Raw genomic sequence first — 17948 nt, forward strand, 5'->3', positions numbered from 1 at the left:
CAATCCTAGGACCCCTTCTTTTTAATATCTATATGCTCCCACTGGCTCAGGTTACAACAGGAAATAAGATTAGCTACCATAACTATGCGAATGATACACAGCTCTACATCACGATGTCACCAGGTGCCTCTAAACCCATCCAATCACTGAATAGATGCTTAGAACAGATCAATGTGTGGATGTGCCAAAACTTTCTCCAGCTGAACAGAAACAAAACTGAAGTTATTATCTTTGGACCTAAAGAGGAGTGAACTAGAATCAATGCGCAGCTTCAGTTATTACAACTAAAAACCAGCGATCAACCCGAAACCTGGGAGTAGTGATGGACTCTGACCTGAACCTTCAGAGCCACATTAAGACGGTCACAAAGTCAGTTTTCTATCACCTGAAGAACATCTCTAGGATTAGAGGATTTATGTGTCAGCACGATCTAGAGAAACTCATCCATGCGTTTATCTTTAGCCATATTGATTACTGCAACAGCGTCTTCACAGGTCTGACTAACAAATCAATCAAACAGCTGCAGCTGATCCAGAAGCTGCTGCTCGCGTTCTCACTAAAACCAGGAAGATAGAGCACATAACACCAGTTTTAAAGTCCCTACACTGGCTCCCTGTAGCTCAGAGAATAGACTTTAAAATACTGATGTTAGTTTATAAATCACTGAACGGTTTGGCACCACAATACCTTAAAGATCTGTTATTGTTGTACCAACCATCTAGACCCCTCAGATCTTCTGGTTCTGGTCTGCTCTGCATCCCCAGAACCAGAACCAAACGAGGAGAAGCAGCATTCAGCTTCTATGCACCACAGATCTGGAACAAACTTCCAGAAAACTGTAAAACAGCTGAAACACTGGGTGCCTTTAAATCTTAACTTAAAACCCACCTGTTTAGAGTTGCTTATGGCTAAATTAGGATTAGAGTGTGGGTTTTGATGTCTATGTTTTTATCCTTTTTAATTTTCTTTTCTTTTTTTTTTAAATCTCTTTCTCTTTCTCACTCTTCATTCAATGTCACATGCTGTTTTAATTTTAATTATGTAAAGCACTTTGAAATGCCTTGCTGCTGAAATGTGCTATACAAATAAAATTTGATTGATTGATTGACTGAAGATATAAATCCATCCATCCATCCATCCATTTTCTTCCGCTTATCCAGGGTCGGGTCGCGGGGGCAGCAGCTTCAGAAGGGAGGCCCAGACTTCCCTCTCCCCAGCCACTTCTTCCAGCTCCTCCGGGGGAATCCCAAGGCGTTCCCAGGCCAGCCGAGAGACGTAATCCCTCCAGCGTGTCCTGGGTCTTCCCCGAGGCCTCCTCCCGGTGGGACGTGCCCGGAACACCTCACCAGGGAGGCGTCCAGGAGGCATCCTTACCAGATGCCCGAGCCACCTCAACTGGCTAGATAGATATAAAGATATAAATGTCCATCGCAAAACTGAGCAGCTAAATTAATTCTGCTATTTTGGGTAGAATGCATTTAGTTTCCATGTTATTTAGTAACTGCAGGGTTTTCTTTCTGGTGTTTGACAAATCTTTCAAAGCAAGAGGTTGTGTAATTCAAGACCACTAATAGAAACTTCCCTGCTGTCTATATTTTTGGTCTAACATCTAACCAACATGGTGATTTATCCAGATTTTTCTCTGTAAGCATTTATTGCATTCGTGAACTATCTAGTACTCACACTAGTAGTGTTATCGGAGGTGTGGATGCGTTCGAGAGCAGATGTGACCTTTGGTCTCTGACCACAAAGTCTGCCTGTTAAAAATTGACATGGGATCATTGCAGAGTCGACCTGAGTCAAGAAGGAATCATCGAAGAGGGAATTCACAGAAAAGCTATGTAGCTGCTTTACTGTTATATTAAAATTTTATTGGATTACACAATTTTGAAGAAGCCCTTCTACTACTTTTGACTCAGCAGTCGTCGTTTCCTTTCATAGAGAGGGTAAGTAAGAACCTGTACCAGAGCGAGCTCTGGAAATACTGAAACGGCTTTTATAGGGCTTCTGAGGGAAAGTGCAGGATGGTCATCAGTTCAACTGAGCCATCTGTCTCCTCTAGAACCACGGATCTCAATTGAATGAAATCTATTTCAAAACAAGGAGACTTGTTAGGTAATTAATGTTAGTTAATAAATTAATTAGTGCTAATTAATGTTGATTGATGTTAATGTTGTCCCATATTCCACTTTTTTCCTCTCGTAACTAAAAGAAACTGTTTCATCATGGAGTTATTAGTTAAACATGTTGCTGCTATGCTAGACTTTGAGATCTGAATTGGAGAAAAGGAAATATTTTTTCAAAGTTCAGATTTTTGACAAAATTTCACAATGTGGTGAATAGAAACATGTATTTTGTTCTTTTTATATATGTATATTGTTATGGTCTGGCTCTTAAACCATAACAAATGAAAGGGAAGCAATGCATGGAATAACTTAAAAAGGAATTTATTTAACAAAAGTCATAACTGGTTGGGAAAGAAAGGGACAAAGGGAGAGAGTGGCAGGGAGACAGAAAGAAAAGAGCTGATCAGTCAGAGGAAGTGGTGAGTCTTAAGGTGGATCTGGAGACACTGGCCAGCTGCCTCCACTTCCAATCAGCACCAATTAAAGACATGGATGTTAGAGACCCAGAGGAAAAGGCCTTGGGCCGTAACACCCCCCTCTTCAAGACAGGGTCCCACTGGAACCCTGGGCAACCTGTGCATTAACATCTGGAAATAGAAGAAAACAAAATTAAGTACACTAATATCTCAGACCAGCTGAAATGAAACAAAACTTAGATTCTCTCCGATCCCATCCATACACAACAACTGGTACCTTGAAGTGACTATTAGACAGGTAATAAAGCAAGTGACCAACAAATTATGGAGAGCGACACCCACAACACGATGACCCTTAGCATGGTCCAGCACCATACTCAAAGTTACTGCCGTCTCACAGCCAGCAAACACAAAAGGCATCAACCAAAAGCGAGTCAACATCTCCACAAAACCAAACAGTCACATCCACTGCTTGAAAAATGTCAGGGTGTGATTTTCATTTTCATCAGGACCACTGCTGATCAAAGGTACTGAAACAACAACTGGAGACTCTGGTTGATCAGGCCAGACTTTCCCTCCAGCTATATTGTTCCCCAGTATAACTGTAACACCCATCACAGGCAGAGCTGGTCTCACACCCATTCTTACTTCTCCTTCAAACAACTCTGAATGGAGCACAAGTTTATGTACTGGAACACAAAACACAGACATGCCCATACCCAACACAGGTATAGATAATCCAGTGTCAGACTCATCTGAAAAAGGTAAAACGGATGCCAAAATGAATGAATCGTATGCACCAGTATCTCTTAAGATTGTAACCGGCATCTTAACGTCACTCCCAACCAAAGAAACATGTCCCTCCAACAGAAATGGTTTGTAAGAACTCAAGTCAGGTTCCCAGAAGATGACACTTCAGCCATTTTGTGAGGAACATTCACAGAAACTGATTGCAGCAAAACGCTGCTGGTTTAACTTGAGTTCCATTTTTATTCTGGATTCAGCAAAGCACAGTCTTTTTCCAATGACCTTTTCTGTGACAATAATTACAAATTTTGTCCAGATCAGGTTACTGCGATCCAAAAAAAAACCTCCAGAATGTGTGCTCTCTGCGTGCTCTCCACTTGCATCTTTATGTGTCAAGACAAAATCATCAGCCAAGACTGCAGCTTCTGACACAGTTTTAACCTTCTGTTCATTAATGTACACTGCAATATTATGAGAAACAGAGTTTTAAATTGTTCCAAAACCATTAAATTACAGAGATCACCAAGTATCTTAACATCAGAGGAAGTGCACCATCGGTTTGAAATGAATTTCCAAATCTCTTGCAAACTCCACATAAGTTTTGTCACTTTTTTCCAGTTTCTAAACTTTGTCTATATGCTTCAGGGACTAATTCATATGCTTCAATATTGCAGCTTTAACCTTGGCATAATCTTGGCCATCATTCAAGCTCAAACATAGAAAACGCTTCCTGAGCACGACCAATCAAAACACACTGAAGCAAAATTATGCGGTCTGAATCAGACCAATCTCTTGTGTGTGCAACCTTTCAAACAAAGTGAAAAAAGTATCAACATCCTTTTCACTGAACTTAGGCACCAAACGCAAGTCATTTAATACATCAGAGGGTTTGCATTTTGAGTCCCCAACACAAGATTCCGCAGACAATTTGCCATCTTTCACCAGATTTAATTTCTCACTTTCCAAATTTATTCTTGCCAATTCAATTTCCTGTCTCATTTTTCCAAAGCAAGAGCCTTATCCAAATCTGCCTGCTGTCGTAACCTCTCTAAAGCCAACTCCTTTTCTTTCTCCAGTTGCATTCTCAACCTTAACATCTCTTTTTGTTGTTCAAAAATCCAAAACGTCAGACTTTACAGCCTGAGCACCCAATCTTCAGGTCTGGAAGGTGAAGACAAAACACCCATCTCAATTAAATTCTCCCTTAAAATTGCTTTAACATTGTCTTTCAACCTTTTATCACCGACACTTATTTTATAGTGTTCAGCAATTTTTACTAGTTGTTCTCTAGAACACTGCTCCAAAAATCCTGCCGATGGAGATTTATTAAAGTCTTCCACAGACATGACTAAAGTCTTAATCACAAAACAGTGTTTCAAACTTTTAATTGCTGACAATCTGTGCAACACAAACCAATCAACCCAAACCTCCCCTCTAACTGCCTATCAGAAACTTTCTAGCTCAACCCTAGTCTTCAGAGATCAGGGACGGTGGGTATTTATGCACTTAATACCAATAGAGTGGAAAAGGCGACCAGAAAATTGGCAACCCCCCCCAACACTATGGCCGTGCCCCCGAGACAACTGCTCCAACCATATGATCCCACACTACTGTTTTTGAGCACATGAATCCCAAAGGGGAGACACGCTGAGGCCTACAGGGGAATCAGTTCAGATGAGACATAATGAATTGCACAAATCAGTCAACAATTAAGACTTACCAATGAGCTCATCAGAAAGGACGAAATCAGGCAACTTACACCAAACCAGAGACGAGAGAGAGAGAAAAAAAAAAAAAAAAAAAAATCATTTTCCCAAAACTAAACTCAAGATTTCCACACTAGCTTCCCAGTTAAATTAACAAACAATGTTTACCACTTAACTAACTCAACAAAACTAACATAAATTTGAACGAGCCCCCAATTTGTTATGGTCTGGCTCTTAAACCATAACAAATGAAAGGGAAGCAATGCATGGAATAACTTAAAAAGGAATTTATTTAACAAAAGTCATAACTGGTTGGGAAAGAAAGGGACAAAGGGAGAGAGTGGCAGGGAGACAGAAAGAAAAGAGCTGATCAGTCAGAGGAAGTGGTGAGTCTTAAGGTGGATCTGGAGACACTGGCCAGCTGCCTCCACTTCCAATCAGCACCAATTAAAGACATGGATGTTAGAGACCCAGAGGAAAAGGCCTTGGGCCGTAACAATATTTATATATTTGTATTGCATATTTTATATATATGTATTGCATATTTTATATATATATATATATATATATATATATATATATATATATATATATATATATATATATATATATATATAGTGTACAGTCATGGCCAATGTTAATATTTACAAAGTCTACTGCTTCAGTTTTTATAATGGCAATTTGCATATACTCCAGAATGTTATAAAGAGTGATCAGCTTAACAGCAATTAATTGCAAAGTCAATATTTGCCTAGAAAATGAACTTTATCCCCCACAACACATTTCAACTTCATTGCAGCCTTAAAAGGACCAACTAACATCGTTTCAGTGATTACTCCATTAACACAGGTGTGGGTGTTGATGAGGACAGGGCTGGAGATCAATCTGTCATGATTATGTAAGAATGACACCACTGGACACTTTAAAAAGAGGCTGGTGCTTGGCATCATTGTTTCTCTTCTGTGAACCATGGTTATCTCTAAAGAAACACGTGCAGTCATCATTGCACTTCACAAAAATGACCTAACAGGGAAGAGTATCGCAACTAGAAAGGTTGTACCTCAGTCAACAATCTATCGCATCATCAAGAACTTCAAGGAGAGAGGTTCATTTTGTTGCCAAAAAGGCTCCAGGGCGCCCAAGAAAGATCAGCAAGCGCCAGGACCGTCTCTTAAAAGTGTTTCAGCTGCGGGATCGGGCTACCAGCAGTGCAGAGCTTGCTCAGGAATGGCAGCAGGCAGGTGTGAGTGCATCTGCAAGCACTGTGAGGCAGAGACTCTTGGAGTAAGGCCTGGTCTCAAGGAGGGCAGCAAAGAAGCCACTTCTCTCCAGGAAAAACATCAGGAACAGACTGATATTCTGCAAAAGGTACAGGGAGTGGACTGCTGAGGACTGGGGGAAAAGTCATTTTCTCTGATGAATCCCCTTTTAGAAGAAGAGGTGAGCGCTACCACCAGTCTTGTCTCATGCCAACTGTAAAGCATCCTGAAACCATTCATGTGTGGGGTTGCTTCTCAGCCAAGGGAGTCGGCTCTCTCACAGTCTTGCCTAAAAACGCAGCCATGAATAAAGAATGGTACCAGAATGTCCTCTGAGAGCAACTTATCCCAACCGTCCAAGAGCAGTTTGGTGATGATCAGTGCCTTTCCCAGCATGATGGAGCACCTTGCCATAAAGCAAAGGTGATTACTAACTGGTTCAGGGAACAAAACATAGAGATTTTGGGTCCATGGCCTGGAAACTCCCTAGATCTTAATCCCATTGAAAACTTGTGGTCAATCATCAAGAGACAGGTGGACAAACAAAAACCTAGGAATTCTGACAAAATGCAAGCATTGATTGTGCAAGAATGGATTGCTATCAGTCAGGATTTGGTCCAGAAGTTGATTGAGAGCATGCTAGGGAGAATTGCAGAGGTCCTGAAGAAGAGGGGTCAACACTGCAAATATTGACTTGCTGCATTAACTCATTCTAACTGTCAATAAAAGCTTTTGTTACTCATAATGATTGCAATTGTATTTCTGTATGTGATGAAAACATCTGACATACACACATGAAAACCAGAGGGCAGCAGGTCATGTGAAAAAGTTGTGTCATTCTCAAAACTTTTGGCCATGACTGTATAATGAAACACAACAAAATGGAAACGTTAAATGTAAACAGGCTGTTTCAGCATCAAAAGAAGCTCCAGGACCTGAAAGTGTCCTGACCTAAAGCCAACTGGCTTTATGTCTGAAAATAACATTCACAGACACAGTTTTGAAAAAGAAAAGAAGCAGACTCTTATAGTTCGCCCAAGAGACGTGCAGCTGTAATTGCAGTGAAAGGTGGTATAAGAAAGTATTAAGATGACTATTTGCAAAAACATGCTAGTGTTTTGTGTGTCCTGTCCTAAAGCTTGAAGCGAGAAATGGATGATCGCACAGCCGGAAGATGATGGAAGACGATAACAAAAAGAGGGTATGATGACTACAACTTGTCTTGACGGGAAATTTGGTATGGATGTCAAGTTCAGTACAAAGAGAGAAAAACCTAAAACAAAAACAAATGTCAAATGTAGGTTTTAAAACATTTTTATTTTTTAAATAATTTTTGCAATAAAAATGCCTTGAAAAGTATATATATTTTTAAAAAAGCAGCAAAGGTATTATTTTATTCACAGACACAATACCTAGTTCTTTACTTATATTGGTGGCTTTAAACAGTGGTGGGAAGTAACGAAGTACAAGTACTTCGTTACTGTACTTAAGTACAATTTTCGTGTATCTGTACTTTACTTAAGTAGATTTAATAATGGGGACTTTCTACTTTTACTCCACTACATTTTACAGTAAGTATCTGTACTTTCTACTTCACTACATTTCTACAAAAGTGTCTCGTTACTCGTTACATCCAAGTCGCGTTGCGCTTTTTTCCGTTAAAATGTGAAGTTCAGGGTCTTAAGGTGGCGCCGTAAAATCCAAGCAATAACGTGACTTAGTGTCTGTTGTCACCCATCGGCTCCACCTTTACTCGCACTCGGAGCTCCAGACATGCGCAGTGGTTTCCTCTGAGCGGGAGGAGATGTTTGTCTATAATATAATAGCTGCATAAATTGATATGGCGACATGTAAAATTAGCAGCGCTTCGCTTTCACAGACGGTGGGACTTCGTCCAACTTTTAGCGTCACTTGGAAGGAAAGCTTAAAGAAAGGTAAGATCTGTGCTAGCAAAGCTAGCTGTACTGAGACACATGTTGCATCTGATGAAAAAAAGTTGTCACTCATGCGCTGAATTATTGTGTGGAGGTGTTGACTGAGGCATATATGGGACAACGCTGTGACCAAAGTCTGCAATATAGTGATATGACATTCAGGAACGATCCGATTCTTCTGGACGGATCTTTACTAAGTCCTAAGGACTGAAGCCTCACTGAGAGCCGTTCTTTGTTCTTGTGTACACTGCGGTAGCTATATATATATATATATATATATATATAGACATTCATTTAATCGCTGAATAAGTAAAAGTTGAATGTATGAACACAGAACATGCTCATTGCTCATTGGTGATTTCGTCTCCTGTCATGGTGGCAAACATCGCAGTGGGAGGGAGGGTGAGAACAGTCATGATGCTCATTCTGCTTAGTTACTTGTTGCACCGTTGGACAGTGTTCATAGTTGAACGTTATTTACCGTTAATTGCGATGTTTCAGTTGTGGTTTCTGACATATGCAATATGGGCAACCGCCCAGGGCGTTATTTTTCTAGGGATAGCAGGAGACCTCTGCGGATTGTAGCACAGCGATGAAAGCAAAACAGAATGAAGTGAGTTTTAATTGATACTGGTTAAATATATTTCACCTCTAAGTATTTAATATCTAGGTGTTTTTATGGGAATGTGGATCTTTCAGATCAATCTGAAAACCAATTATGATAAACTTAATGTTATTGTGTCATTTAGCGCGGGGCCCTGGTCTTGGTCTTGGGTCCGGTGGTCTTGACTACAACTCTGCTACATGGCTCCTTGGTTGCATGTCCTCCACCCCGCCCGCACCTTCTTTACATCCCCTTTCAGTTAGATTTCTTTCTAAATAAATGCCACTAATAAAGTTCATGCTATGTTAGGACAGGAGACAAAATGTTTCCATCCCTGAAATTATGATTCATAGAATCACATATCTAAGTCTAAACTGTTACAGAGAATAAACACAATAAGAACATGTTTAATCTGTGGTAGTGTTAATTAAAATGGCACATTTCTGATGTATTAAAATTAAATACGATCGGCACACTTTATGATATTAGCGATTAGGTAATGCATTCAGCGAGTACTTTTACTTTTAATACTTAAGTATTTTTAAAAGCCAGGACTTTTTTACTTTTACTTAAGTAAAATGTTAATGTGGTACTTTGACTTTTACTTAAGTACATTTTTCACTGTGTATTTGTACTTTTACTTAAGTAAATTTTTTGAGTACTTTCTCCACCACTGGTGGCTTATTAAGAAATGTTTATGAATTCAGCTCCTATTAAATGTTTTATGAAAAAGATTTTCATACAGTCAGACCTTAAATAATGGCAACAAAACTGGAAGGTCATAAAAAGGGAAGTTGATGAAAGCATGGGGAAAAAAATTAACAAAATAACATCAGAGAACATTAATCTCTTGACTGAAGTATCAAACTGATGACGATCTCAATAAAAGAAACTTAATAGCCCAAAATTGTAATAAAAATCCTGATATGTTTGTGGTGGAGTTTATCTCATGGTGTGACGTCCAGGAAGGTGTAAAGGTGATTTTCTTACCCCACAGATCCAAAGATGACCCACAAATGCAGTTCCTCTTGCCTCGGCCCCCTGACCTTCCATCCCAGGGCCTTGGGAGACATGATCTGCCTGAGCGAGGGCGGTCGACGTGCCGAGAGGATTGAAGACACTTTCTATGGTGGTGTTGTTTTCACCAGACGCCCTGTGAGGACTTACGAGAGGATCCGGGTGCTGGTGGAGAGGCACGTGCCACACTGGCAAGGAACCATGCGCGTCGGCTTCACCAACGTTCGTCCATCGGCCAGATCTTTGCCTCTGCCCCAGTTTTCTATGCCCGACCTAACCCAAACCTCGGGTCACTGGGCCACCCCTGTACCCGAGTCCTACTGTCAGGAAGGGTCGGTGCTGGAATTCTGGGTCACAGATGATGACCACATATGTTTGAAATTTCAAAACTTCAAGAAGAAAAAGGTAGAAGCAGAAGTGGACGTCAGCAAGCCTCTCTGGGCCATGATTGATGTCTATGGCCAGACGTGCTCCGTCTTCCTTCTGGGTAACTTTTAACACACCCTCATGCTGTTTGACTAACAGCCTGATCTTCTTGTTCTTCGCAAAGGCTGTGACATACACTAAAAATATCAATAATTCTCTGAATTATTCCCTGCTGCAGGCTCAAAGACAAAGGGTTTTCTTTCTAAGAAAAGATCTTGCCCTTTACCTGAGCCTCCCATCAGACGGCCCTCCACTTTCAGTCATGAAAATACGACGCTGAGTAAAAACTTTGATGACTGCATCTCCTGCCTGAACATGGAAATCCCAGCCGGTACGTTTTCTGCCAGTGTCATTTGATTTTTATTTTTTTTTTACCTATTCAAGTGAACAATGGAGTCACCCAGATGTCTCGTAATTGTATTGTTTTTTCTCTCTTCTGCACACAGATGACCACTGCGTGGTGTGCATGGTGCGGCAGAAGGACATCACGCTGCCCTGTGGCCACCGCTGCCTCTGCAATCACTGCACCCCCAAAATCCTGGCGCAGTTCGGTACCTGTCCTCTGTGTCGACTGGAGATCAGCTCTCCTACAGCGACGTGGACGTGACTCTTTGGAGCAGGCTGATCGCTAAACCTGCTGCAGGAAGCATCAAATGCAAACTACTGACAGACTAACACAACAGACAGCAAACACTGAATGTGTTCTGGTATAGAAGCCAATAATCGGGGGATTTCTGAAGGAAAAAAAATCCCCTGAGTGAAGTAAAACCAGGATTTTAAAATGAATAAACTTGAATCTCGTACAAGAGTAAAGGTTCTGAGATGCTACTAGTGTGTTTATTGTTGCTAATGATATATATGAAAATATAGTTTTGTTTTTTTCTGAAGCAATTTTTTTTGTTATTTGTAAAGTCTTATTTGGACTCAGGATGTTATTTAAATGGATGTCAGCAAGCCTCTCTGGGCCATGATTGATGTCTACGGCCAGACGTGCTCCGTCTTCCTTCTAGAAAACTTTTAACACACCCTCATGCTGTTTGACTAACAGCCTGATCTTCTTGTTCTTTGCTGACAAAGCCTTCAGCATATGCTAAAAATATCTGACTGATTCCCTGCTGCAGGCTCAAAGACAAAGAATTTTCTTTTCAAAAGAACATCTTGTCCTATACTTGACCCTCTCACCACATAGCCCTGCAGTCTCAAACCCAACACAGAGGGAAAAATCCAATGACTGCATCTCCTGCCGAGGCATGGAAATCCCAGCAGGTTTTGGGTTTTATTTTACTCATGAATGGTAAGAATGGAGAAATTCTGACATGTTGTAACTTTAACGTCTCGCCTCTGTCGGCAGATGACCGCTGCGTGGTGTGCATGACGCGAGAAGCTGGCATCATGCTGCCCTGTGGCCACCACTGCCTCTGCCTCATCTGCACCTCCAGAGTCTTGGTGCAGTTTGGCACCTGTCCGTTGTGTCGAGTGAGGATTGACACTGGAGTGACGTTTGAAGACACCATGATCTCCAGAACTGGGGACAGCTAGCATCAAATTGAAACTACTAAGACTGTAACCAAGAAAACATCACGAACTGCACCTTTTGACTGCATCCTGCTGAGCAGCCAAATTCAAGAGGACTTAGATGCAGATAAATCTTTTTTATAAATAATATTTAAACATGTACATGTTTGACTGGCTGTCCGTGGGCATGCACATGCTCATGTTTTTTTATTGTATAGTAATTTTTTAATTTATAAAAGAAAAATAGTTAGAAAAAACAATACAGCATGAAACGGGTGTTATTTTCCTTATAAAAAGTCTTAAAAATCTATAAATCTCTGTCTACTACAGCAAAGTAGTAGATAAGCAACTTACTGATAACCTCATCCCATTATTTCTCTGCGCATTAGTACATTCAACATGTAATATTCATGTTCAAGTTTGGAAGAAAACTTAATTCATAATGGTCAAGTCAATGTTAAACAGTACTAATTTACTTTTCATTTCATTTTAAAACCTTATTTTAAACAACCAGCCTAAATCTGGCAAATGTTCAGTGAAACTAGCAGGAGCCATGGTAACATATCGATGGATCAGGTCTCAGATAACTATGTTGGGGAACCTGATTTCCAACAAAATATCGTATTATGGAGGAATTCAAAGGTGCTAAACTTATATAAATTATATAAATACTATAAATACTATATAAATGAAGTGGGTTAAGTTAAATTATTTAGCTAGTGAATCCAAGGATGTCTTCACTATCGTGCATGTTAGCACCTCTAGTTTGTCCTGACTGCTGGTTTGCTGTATCTGTGAATCTTCTTGATCTATCGAACAATGGTAAACGATCAGTACTTATGTTGTGCTTTATTAATCCCAGAGGACCGCAAAGTGCTTCATATTACATTCAGCCATTCATCAATTGACTCACACATTCTAAGCTCTGCAATTCATTTTGAAACCACTGGGAGGCAGTGTGAGCATGTCCCTACAAGACTCAGCAGTTGTGATATTTTTGGCAAAATGCAATGTGTCTCCCTGTTTTTTTTCCCTTTTCTTGTTTCTTTTTTTAAGCTGCTGCCTGTTACAGAGAAAGCATTTAGTCATTTCCCCCCCTTCAGAATCGAGAATTTCAATGTAAGTTTCTTGCAGCTTTATAAGAACGAAGTATCCAGAAAATTTACATTTTCTTTTCTCCACGAGAGTTTACTACTTATCTGAACGGCCCAGTCAGAACAGCTTACGTTCAGAGTGGAGTAGTTGGACGTGTGGATAAGCTTCAGAGGAATGGACAGAGGGGTGACCTTTGGTCTCTGATCACACAGTCTACCTGTTAAATATTTATCTTGGAGTGGAGCTGCCTCTGATCTCCTTGTGAAGGAATCCTTGGAGTGGGAATTACCAGATAACCTACTCAGACATTGAACAGACACTTCACATTTCCACAGATAAACAGCTAAATGACTTGATAACATTTAAGAAGACATTCGTCACACTACCTTTTTGACTTGACTGCTCCGTTTTCTTCTCACTGAGAGGGTAAGTACTGCACTGAAACGGGATGTGTATGTGATTTTATGAATATGTGGGCTTCCTAACATCTACATTTCAGAGCTTAGTCAGGAATGGTTTTACATGCCTGCAGAGGAAGAAAAATTAAGTGAATTTACCATCAGATTTCTTCTAGAATCGGGATTCTCAAAATGTGGCATATGAAACAGTAGTGGCATTTGTGCTGTTTTTAGTCCTGCCATCTCCTAAGATTTTCAATCACATGGAAAGTACTGATGGACCAGTGCTTCCTCTATGATGCCCATCATACTGTGTCCCGTTCTGTTGGAGTCTTCTTCTGTTAAAAGGTTTCCTAGAGTTTAAAATACTGTTGTTAGTTTATAAACCACTGAACCGTTAAGCAGCACAATACATTAAAGATCTGCTGTTGTTGTGTCAACCTTCCAGACACCTCTGGTCTTCTGGTTCTGCTCTGCATCCCCAGAACCAGAACCAAACATGGAGAAGCCGCGTTCAGCTTCTATGCAGCACAAATCTGGAACAAACTTCCAGAAAACTGCAAAACAGCCCAAACATTGAGTTCCTTTATATCTAGGCTAAAAACCCGCCTGTTGAGAGTTGCTTTTAAAACCTAATCATGAAACATTAATCAATAATCTAATGTGCAAAATGTAATGTTGATGACTGTGTGTTCTATGACTTTGTAATTTTGTGTTTATGTGATGTAAAGTACTTTGAAATGCCTTGTTGCTGAAAGCTGCTATACAAATAAAATTTGATTGATTGATTCCACTCTCGCCACATTCTTCATCAGGAAGAGGGAGCGCTGCCAAATCAACGTTTGGATGTATTCAGCTGGTTTTCCTGAAATAAATAGTCATAGCAATTTATTCTACACTGCAAAAACACAAAATCCTACCAATTATTTTTGGTCAAGTTTTCAGTGCAAAGATGAAGATAAAACTTGAAATAAGACTAAATTAACTTGCAAGTAACTTGGAACCGACACTTAATATTAAAGAATCCCTTTAAGTCTGTGGTTCTTTAATATTGATGGTAAAGTATGAGTTATAAGTGAAATAGTCTTCCAGTGGAATAAGACATTTTTCCATATTATAACTTTCCCATATTACAATTTACAATATGGGAAATGTTCTGTTTCACTGGCAGACTGTTTCACGTACTTTGCCTTCGATATTAAGGAGTCACTGACTAACATTCAGCTTTGATTTCTGTCTGAAAAGTTACTTGTAGGTTAACTTTATCTTTTTTTAAGTGTGCCGAGGTATTTGTACTAGAAACTAAACCAGAAATTCTTGGTAAGACTTTGTGTTTTTGCAGCGAGCGCTCCCCTTCACAATGACGCACGACACGCGTGTCATTTAGTCCCACTTATTAGGATGGCTATCGAAACGGATTCCCTCTCTCAGCAGCATGTGAAACACCGGAGGGTGGTTCCAGTGCAGCCTGTGCCTGGATGGGAATTACTATTATTTCCAGCTGTGGATGGAAACTATTACTGAGCAGCTTCTCCCTGATGAGCTTTAAAGTACAAGCTCACACACACGATAAACACAGGCCCCATGTTCACGTATGTGTGCATGCCCACGGACAGCCAGTCAAACATTCAGACATTCAGAGCCCGGGCTGAATCATTCGGCAGGGATAAAAGCCACCCTGTTGTCCTCAAAAAGAAAAGAAAAGAAAAAAAAAAACAAGAGGGAGGAGGGGGAAAAAAAGGGAGAGAGGAGTGGTGGTTGTGAGGTTCACTCCTTCCTTTTCATTCACTTCCTCTCGTCCGCAGAGCTGTGGAGACATCGCTGTGAAGCCGGCACTCGTCTGTAAGTAACTCCTAACAGGATCAGGCTGACAGGGAGGTAAATAGAGGAACCACATGGAGGTTTTGATTTTCATACCTTTTCACTTTATCACCGAAAACTGATTTGAAATCCTTTTCGTTGATGTCATTTCTGATTGGAAAAAAAGAAGAAAAAAAAAAGTTCATTGCATGGCTGCTGTTGGGTTGGTTGTCGAGATGTTTTCTCAGTTATCTTCACAATGTTGTTGGGCAACTTTTTAGCAACCACGTGTAACATGAGGTAGATTAGTGCCACATTGACACCTTCAGCTCAGAAACAGGTTATCGCCATATCTTTATCTGAAAACTGCCTCCTGTTTTAGGTTGGACTTGTTACAAATGTGTCCAAGTTACAGTTTCATACGATCTGGAAAAAACAACAACAGGCTCAACACAGAGGAATTTGTACATTTTCTTTTTGAAGATTATGATCCAAACCTGCTGTTTGCTGCCAAAAACAACCATCAGTGTTTATTTAGAGTTATGCATGATAGCAACAGGTTCCTATCTTTTCTTTACATTTTGATTTCAATCTACCTGTACACGTCACTATGTAGACATATCTGCATTTGGTAATATTGTCATCCTGTGATTTCTGCAGACTTGCTGTCTCTTGTCTCAGGGAACTTGGTGGTAAAAAATAATAAGAAACAAAAAAAAACCCAAACCAAAACAATAAAACCCCCTGGGACATAATCAGCAAGTGATGTAGGTTTTGATTACATAACCAGTTTATGTCATGGTTTGTTTGCTCACTGGAATCTGGCCGTTATCCTTTTAATGAGGCTCGGCAGGAGTGCGGTGCTGGCACCGTGTGTTATGGGTCTTTACGGTGCAGCAATAGTCTCCTGGTATCCATCTTTCACCATGAAGCGCCAGACTCATCGTCTCAGTTGTTGTTGTGTTTTCAGAGTAAAAAAGATCAAAATAAAAGGAGCTCGTTCTTGTATTTGTTTTGTGAACCGAATGTGTGAATGAGCCAAATCTCCCAGCGCCTGTCCTCCTGCGTGATCGCCTCATTTAGTTGTAGAGTGACAGGTTGTCAGATGTGACGACTGTGGGGTGAAAGTCTGCTCCGGCAGGACGCACATTATGAAGTGAGCTCCCCCTCCTGGGAGCCATCCTTACCCAGCATGCCCGTCATGTTCCTGAGCCAAAGTGTTTGCCGAAAACAACCCCATGAGGCGACGGGCCCGGTAAATGGATATCTGCCCCCAGGCTTCGCTCAGCCGAGCCACAGCACTAAATTATTGAAAGGGCCGAGTGCTTTGGTTGAAGCATGAAGCCAGCCAGCATAGTGACGGCAATACAAATAGATTACTCATTAAAGATGTTATCTTCAGGTGTATTTTGTTCCACTGACAATAAAAACACAGTTTGGGAGTAAAGCATAAACTCCCTCTGCAGCATGTCACAAAATACGGCACATTTTTTCTTTTTCTGTGGCACTGACTTCAGTCTGAACTCATGCAACTTTAGCTCAAACGACTTCTGTCTTTTTGATTGCAAAGTGATGGGATTTCTTTTCTGATGGTGTATAGGCTGTAAAAAAAATTGGGGCTCAAAGTTATTGCTGAAGATCTCTGATGATGAAGTTTGGTCATTTTATTCTAATCGCGTACACTCTTCCCAAATAGAAATCACCTGTTTTATTACGGCCAAAATATCTGGAAGTCCATGAAATGATCTGATATTTAGCAAGTGGCTTTAAACCGGGCATGTCTACAGTGCAGTAGATTCTCCAGAGAATTTGGAAAAAATTCAAAATTAAGGGAAAATTTTCGTCAAATGCAAAATTTTTAGTACAAACCAAAGCATAATTTTTCTTTCATTTTTATTTCGTAGTAAGAAGGAGCACAAACATCCAGTAGCCTTTACTAAAGAACAAACTCAGGGACACATTAATGAAATCTGATTAATAATACTTTCTTGGAAAACAGGAACAGTTTTCCAAGAAAGACTGATCCAAATCTCATTCTTGTTGCTTAGAATAGACAAATAAAAAGATATTTCTAGACCAAGAAAATAGAAACCAATTGACCCCTCCCCCCCCAAAAAAAAAAAATCAGGGTATTCTTTTTTGTGGAATGAGAAGCTAAACCTCTCCCTTCATGTACCAAAAACTCAGAATTATTTTCAAGAAAATCAAATCTGTATATTTTCAGTAAAACATAGTTTACAGCTAAAAATTCACAGTGAAATAAGTTTTGCATTTGTAACTAAAAGAAAAAAATAAGTAGCTGTGTAGTAGTTTTCAACCTTTCCCATGTAGTAAATACATTGACACCACTAACTTGTTAAGGTTCTTCCCCCTTTTCAAAATGCTCACAATCTTACCTGATTAAGGGTGAGGATGTATTGCACAGCTGGCTGCAGAGACGGAGCCAAGGCAAGTCAAAAAGTTACATTTTGAGCTTTGTCTTCATTGGCAAGAGCCGTGGGCAAACTGGAAATCCTGGTTTTATATTTGTACAGGAGAGCTGCGTGCAGAAACAGCAGCTTGTGCTCCTTTTTGGCTGTTGTTGACTGACAATCGGTGATCAGCCCTGAAATTTGACTGACTTATCTGCGAACAGAACTCATCTCTTGATTTGAATAATTTGCCTTCACCAGGGCAAACATCTATCAGACTCCGAGCTATTTTCTCAACATTGGCATACAAAATTACAGCTGTGTGCGTGTGTGTGATCATGGGAAACCACTCTGTAGGACTTGTGCTGTCAGTGCTTGACTATGTGAGATAGAGTAATCACCTTGAAACACTTCCAGAGCTGCAGCAGGAACAGAAGAGGCTCTTTTTTCTCCTATCAAGCCTTTGGCCAGGCAGGGATCTGGTCTTTGAAAAC

General features: G+C 40.3%; 2 protein-coding genes and 1 long non-coding RNA gene across 5 annotated transcripts in view; 2 read left to right on the plus strand and 1 right to left on the minus strand.

Moving 5' to 3' along the window:
* The first annotated feature begins 1799 nt into the window (after positions 1–1799).
* LOC103470531 (E3 ubiquitin-protein ligase NEURL3-like) lies at positions 1800–11625 on the plus strand. 2 transcript variants are annotated; one of them, XM_081610563.1, is made up of 5 exons: positions 1800–1946; positions 7393–7455; positions 9790–10296; positions 10414–10566; positions 10682–11625. In XM_081610563.1, the coding sequence occupies exons 3-5, from the start codon at positions 9798–9800 to the stop codon at positions 10840–10842; spliced, it is 813 nt and encodes a 270-aa protein (XP_081466689.1). In that variant the 5' UTR covers positions 1800–1946; positions 7393–7455; positions 9790–9797; the 3' UTR covers positions 10843–11625. The 2 variants fall into 2 exon arrangements, with proteins under 2 accessions (XP_081466689.1, XP_081466688.1); XM_081610562.1 differs by lacking the exons at positions 1800–1946; positions 7393–7455 and adding an exon at positions 8609–8801.
* Positions 11626–12012: 387 nt separating this feature from the next.
* LOC145552775 (uncharacterized) lies at positions 12013–17759 on the minus strand. The gene is made up of 3 exons (XR_014088881.1): positions 17440–17759; positions 13403–15214; positions 12013–13283 (listed from the first exon to the last, which is right to left on the minus strand). It is a non-coding gene; the product is annotated as an uncharacterized LOC145552775 (long non-coding RNA).
* sorbs3 (sorbin and SH3 domain containing 3) overlaps positions 14950–17948 on the plus strand; it is a 30684-nt gene continuing 27685 nt past the window's right edge. Inside the window, exon 1 of one of the 2 annotated variants that reach the window (XM_017306908.2) lies at positions 14950–15085. The gene's annotated coding sequence lies outside the window, so the exon portion shown is untranslated. Of the gene's footprint in view, positions 15122–17948 lie in introns of both variants that reach the window. The other variant, XM_017306909.2, reaches the window with a different exon arrangement.

The sequence above is a fragment of the Poecilia reticulata genome, chromosome 9 (genome assembly GCF_904066995.2).
Source record: "Poecilia reticulata chromosome 9, P_reticulata-male-v2, whole genome shotgun sequence".
Classification (NCBI taxonomy): domain Eukaryota; kingdom Metazoa; phylum Chordata; class Actinopteri; order Cyprinodontiformes; family Poeciliidae; genus Poecilia; species Poecilia reticulata.

Bases quoted from the DNA above. Each gene is read 5' to 3' on its own strand.
- LOC103470531 (XM_081610563.1), top strand. From the start codon at position 9,798: ATGACCCACAAATGCAGTTCCTCTTGCCTCGGCCCCCTGACCTTCCAT. The intron at 10,297-10,413 runs GTAACTTTTAAC...TCCCTGCTGCAG, and splicing joins GTGCTCCGTCTTCCTTCTGG to GCTCAAAGACAAAGGGTTTT. The intron at 10,567-10,681 runs GTACGTTTTCTG...TTCTGCACACAG, and splicing joins GAACATGGAAATCCCAGCCG to ATGACCACTGCGTGGTGTGC.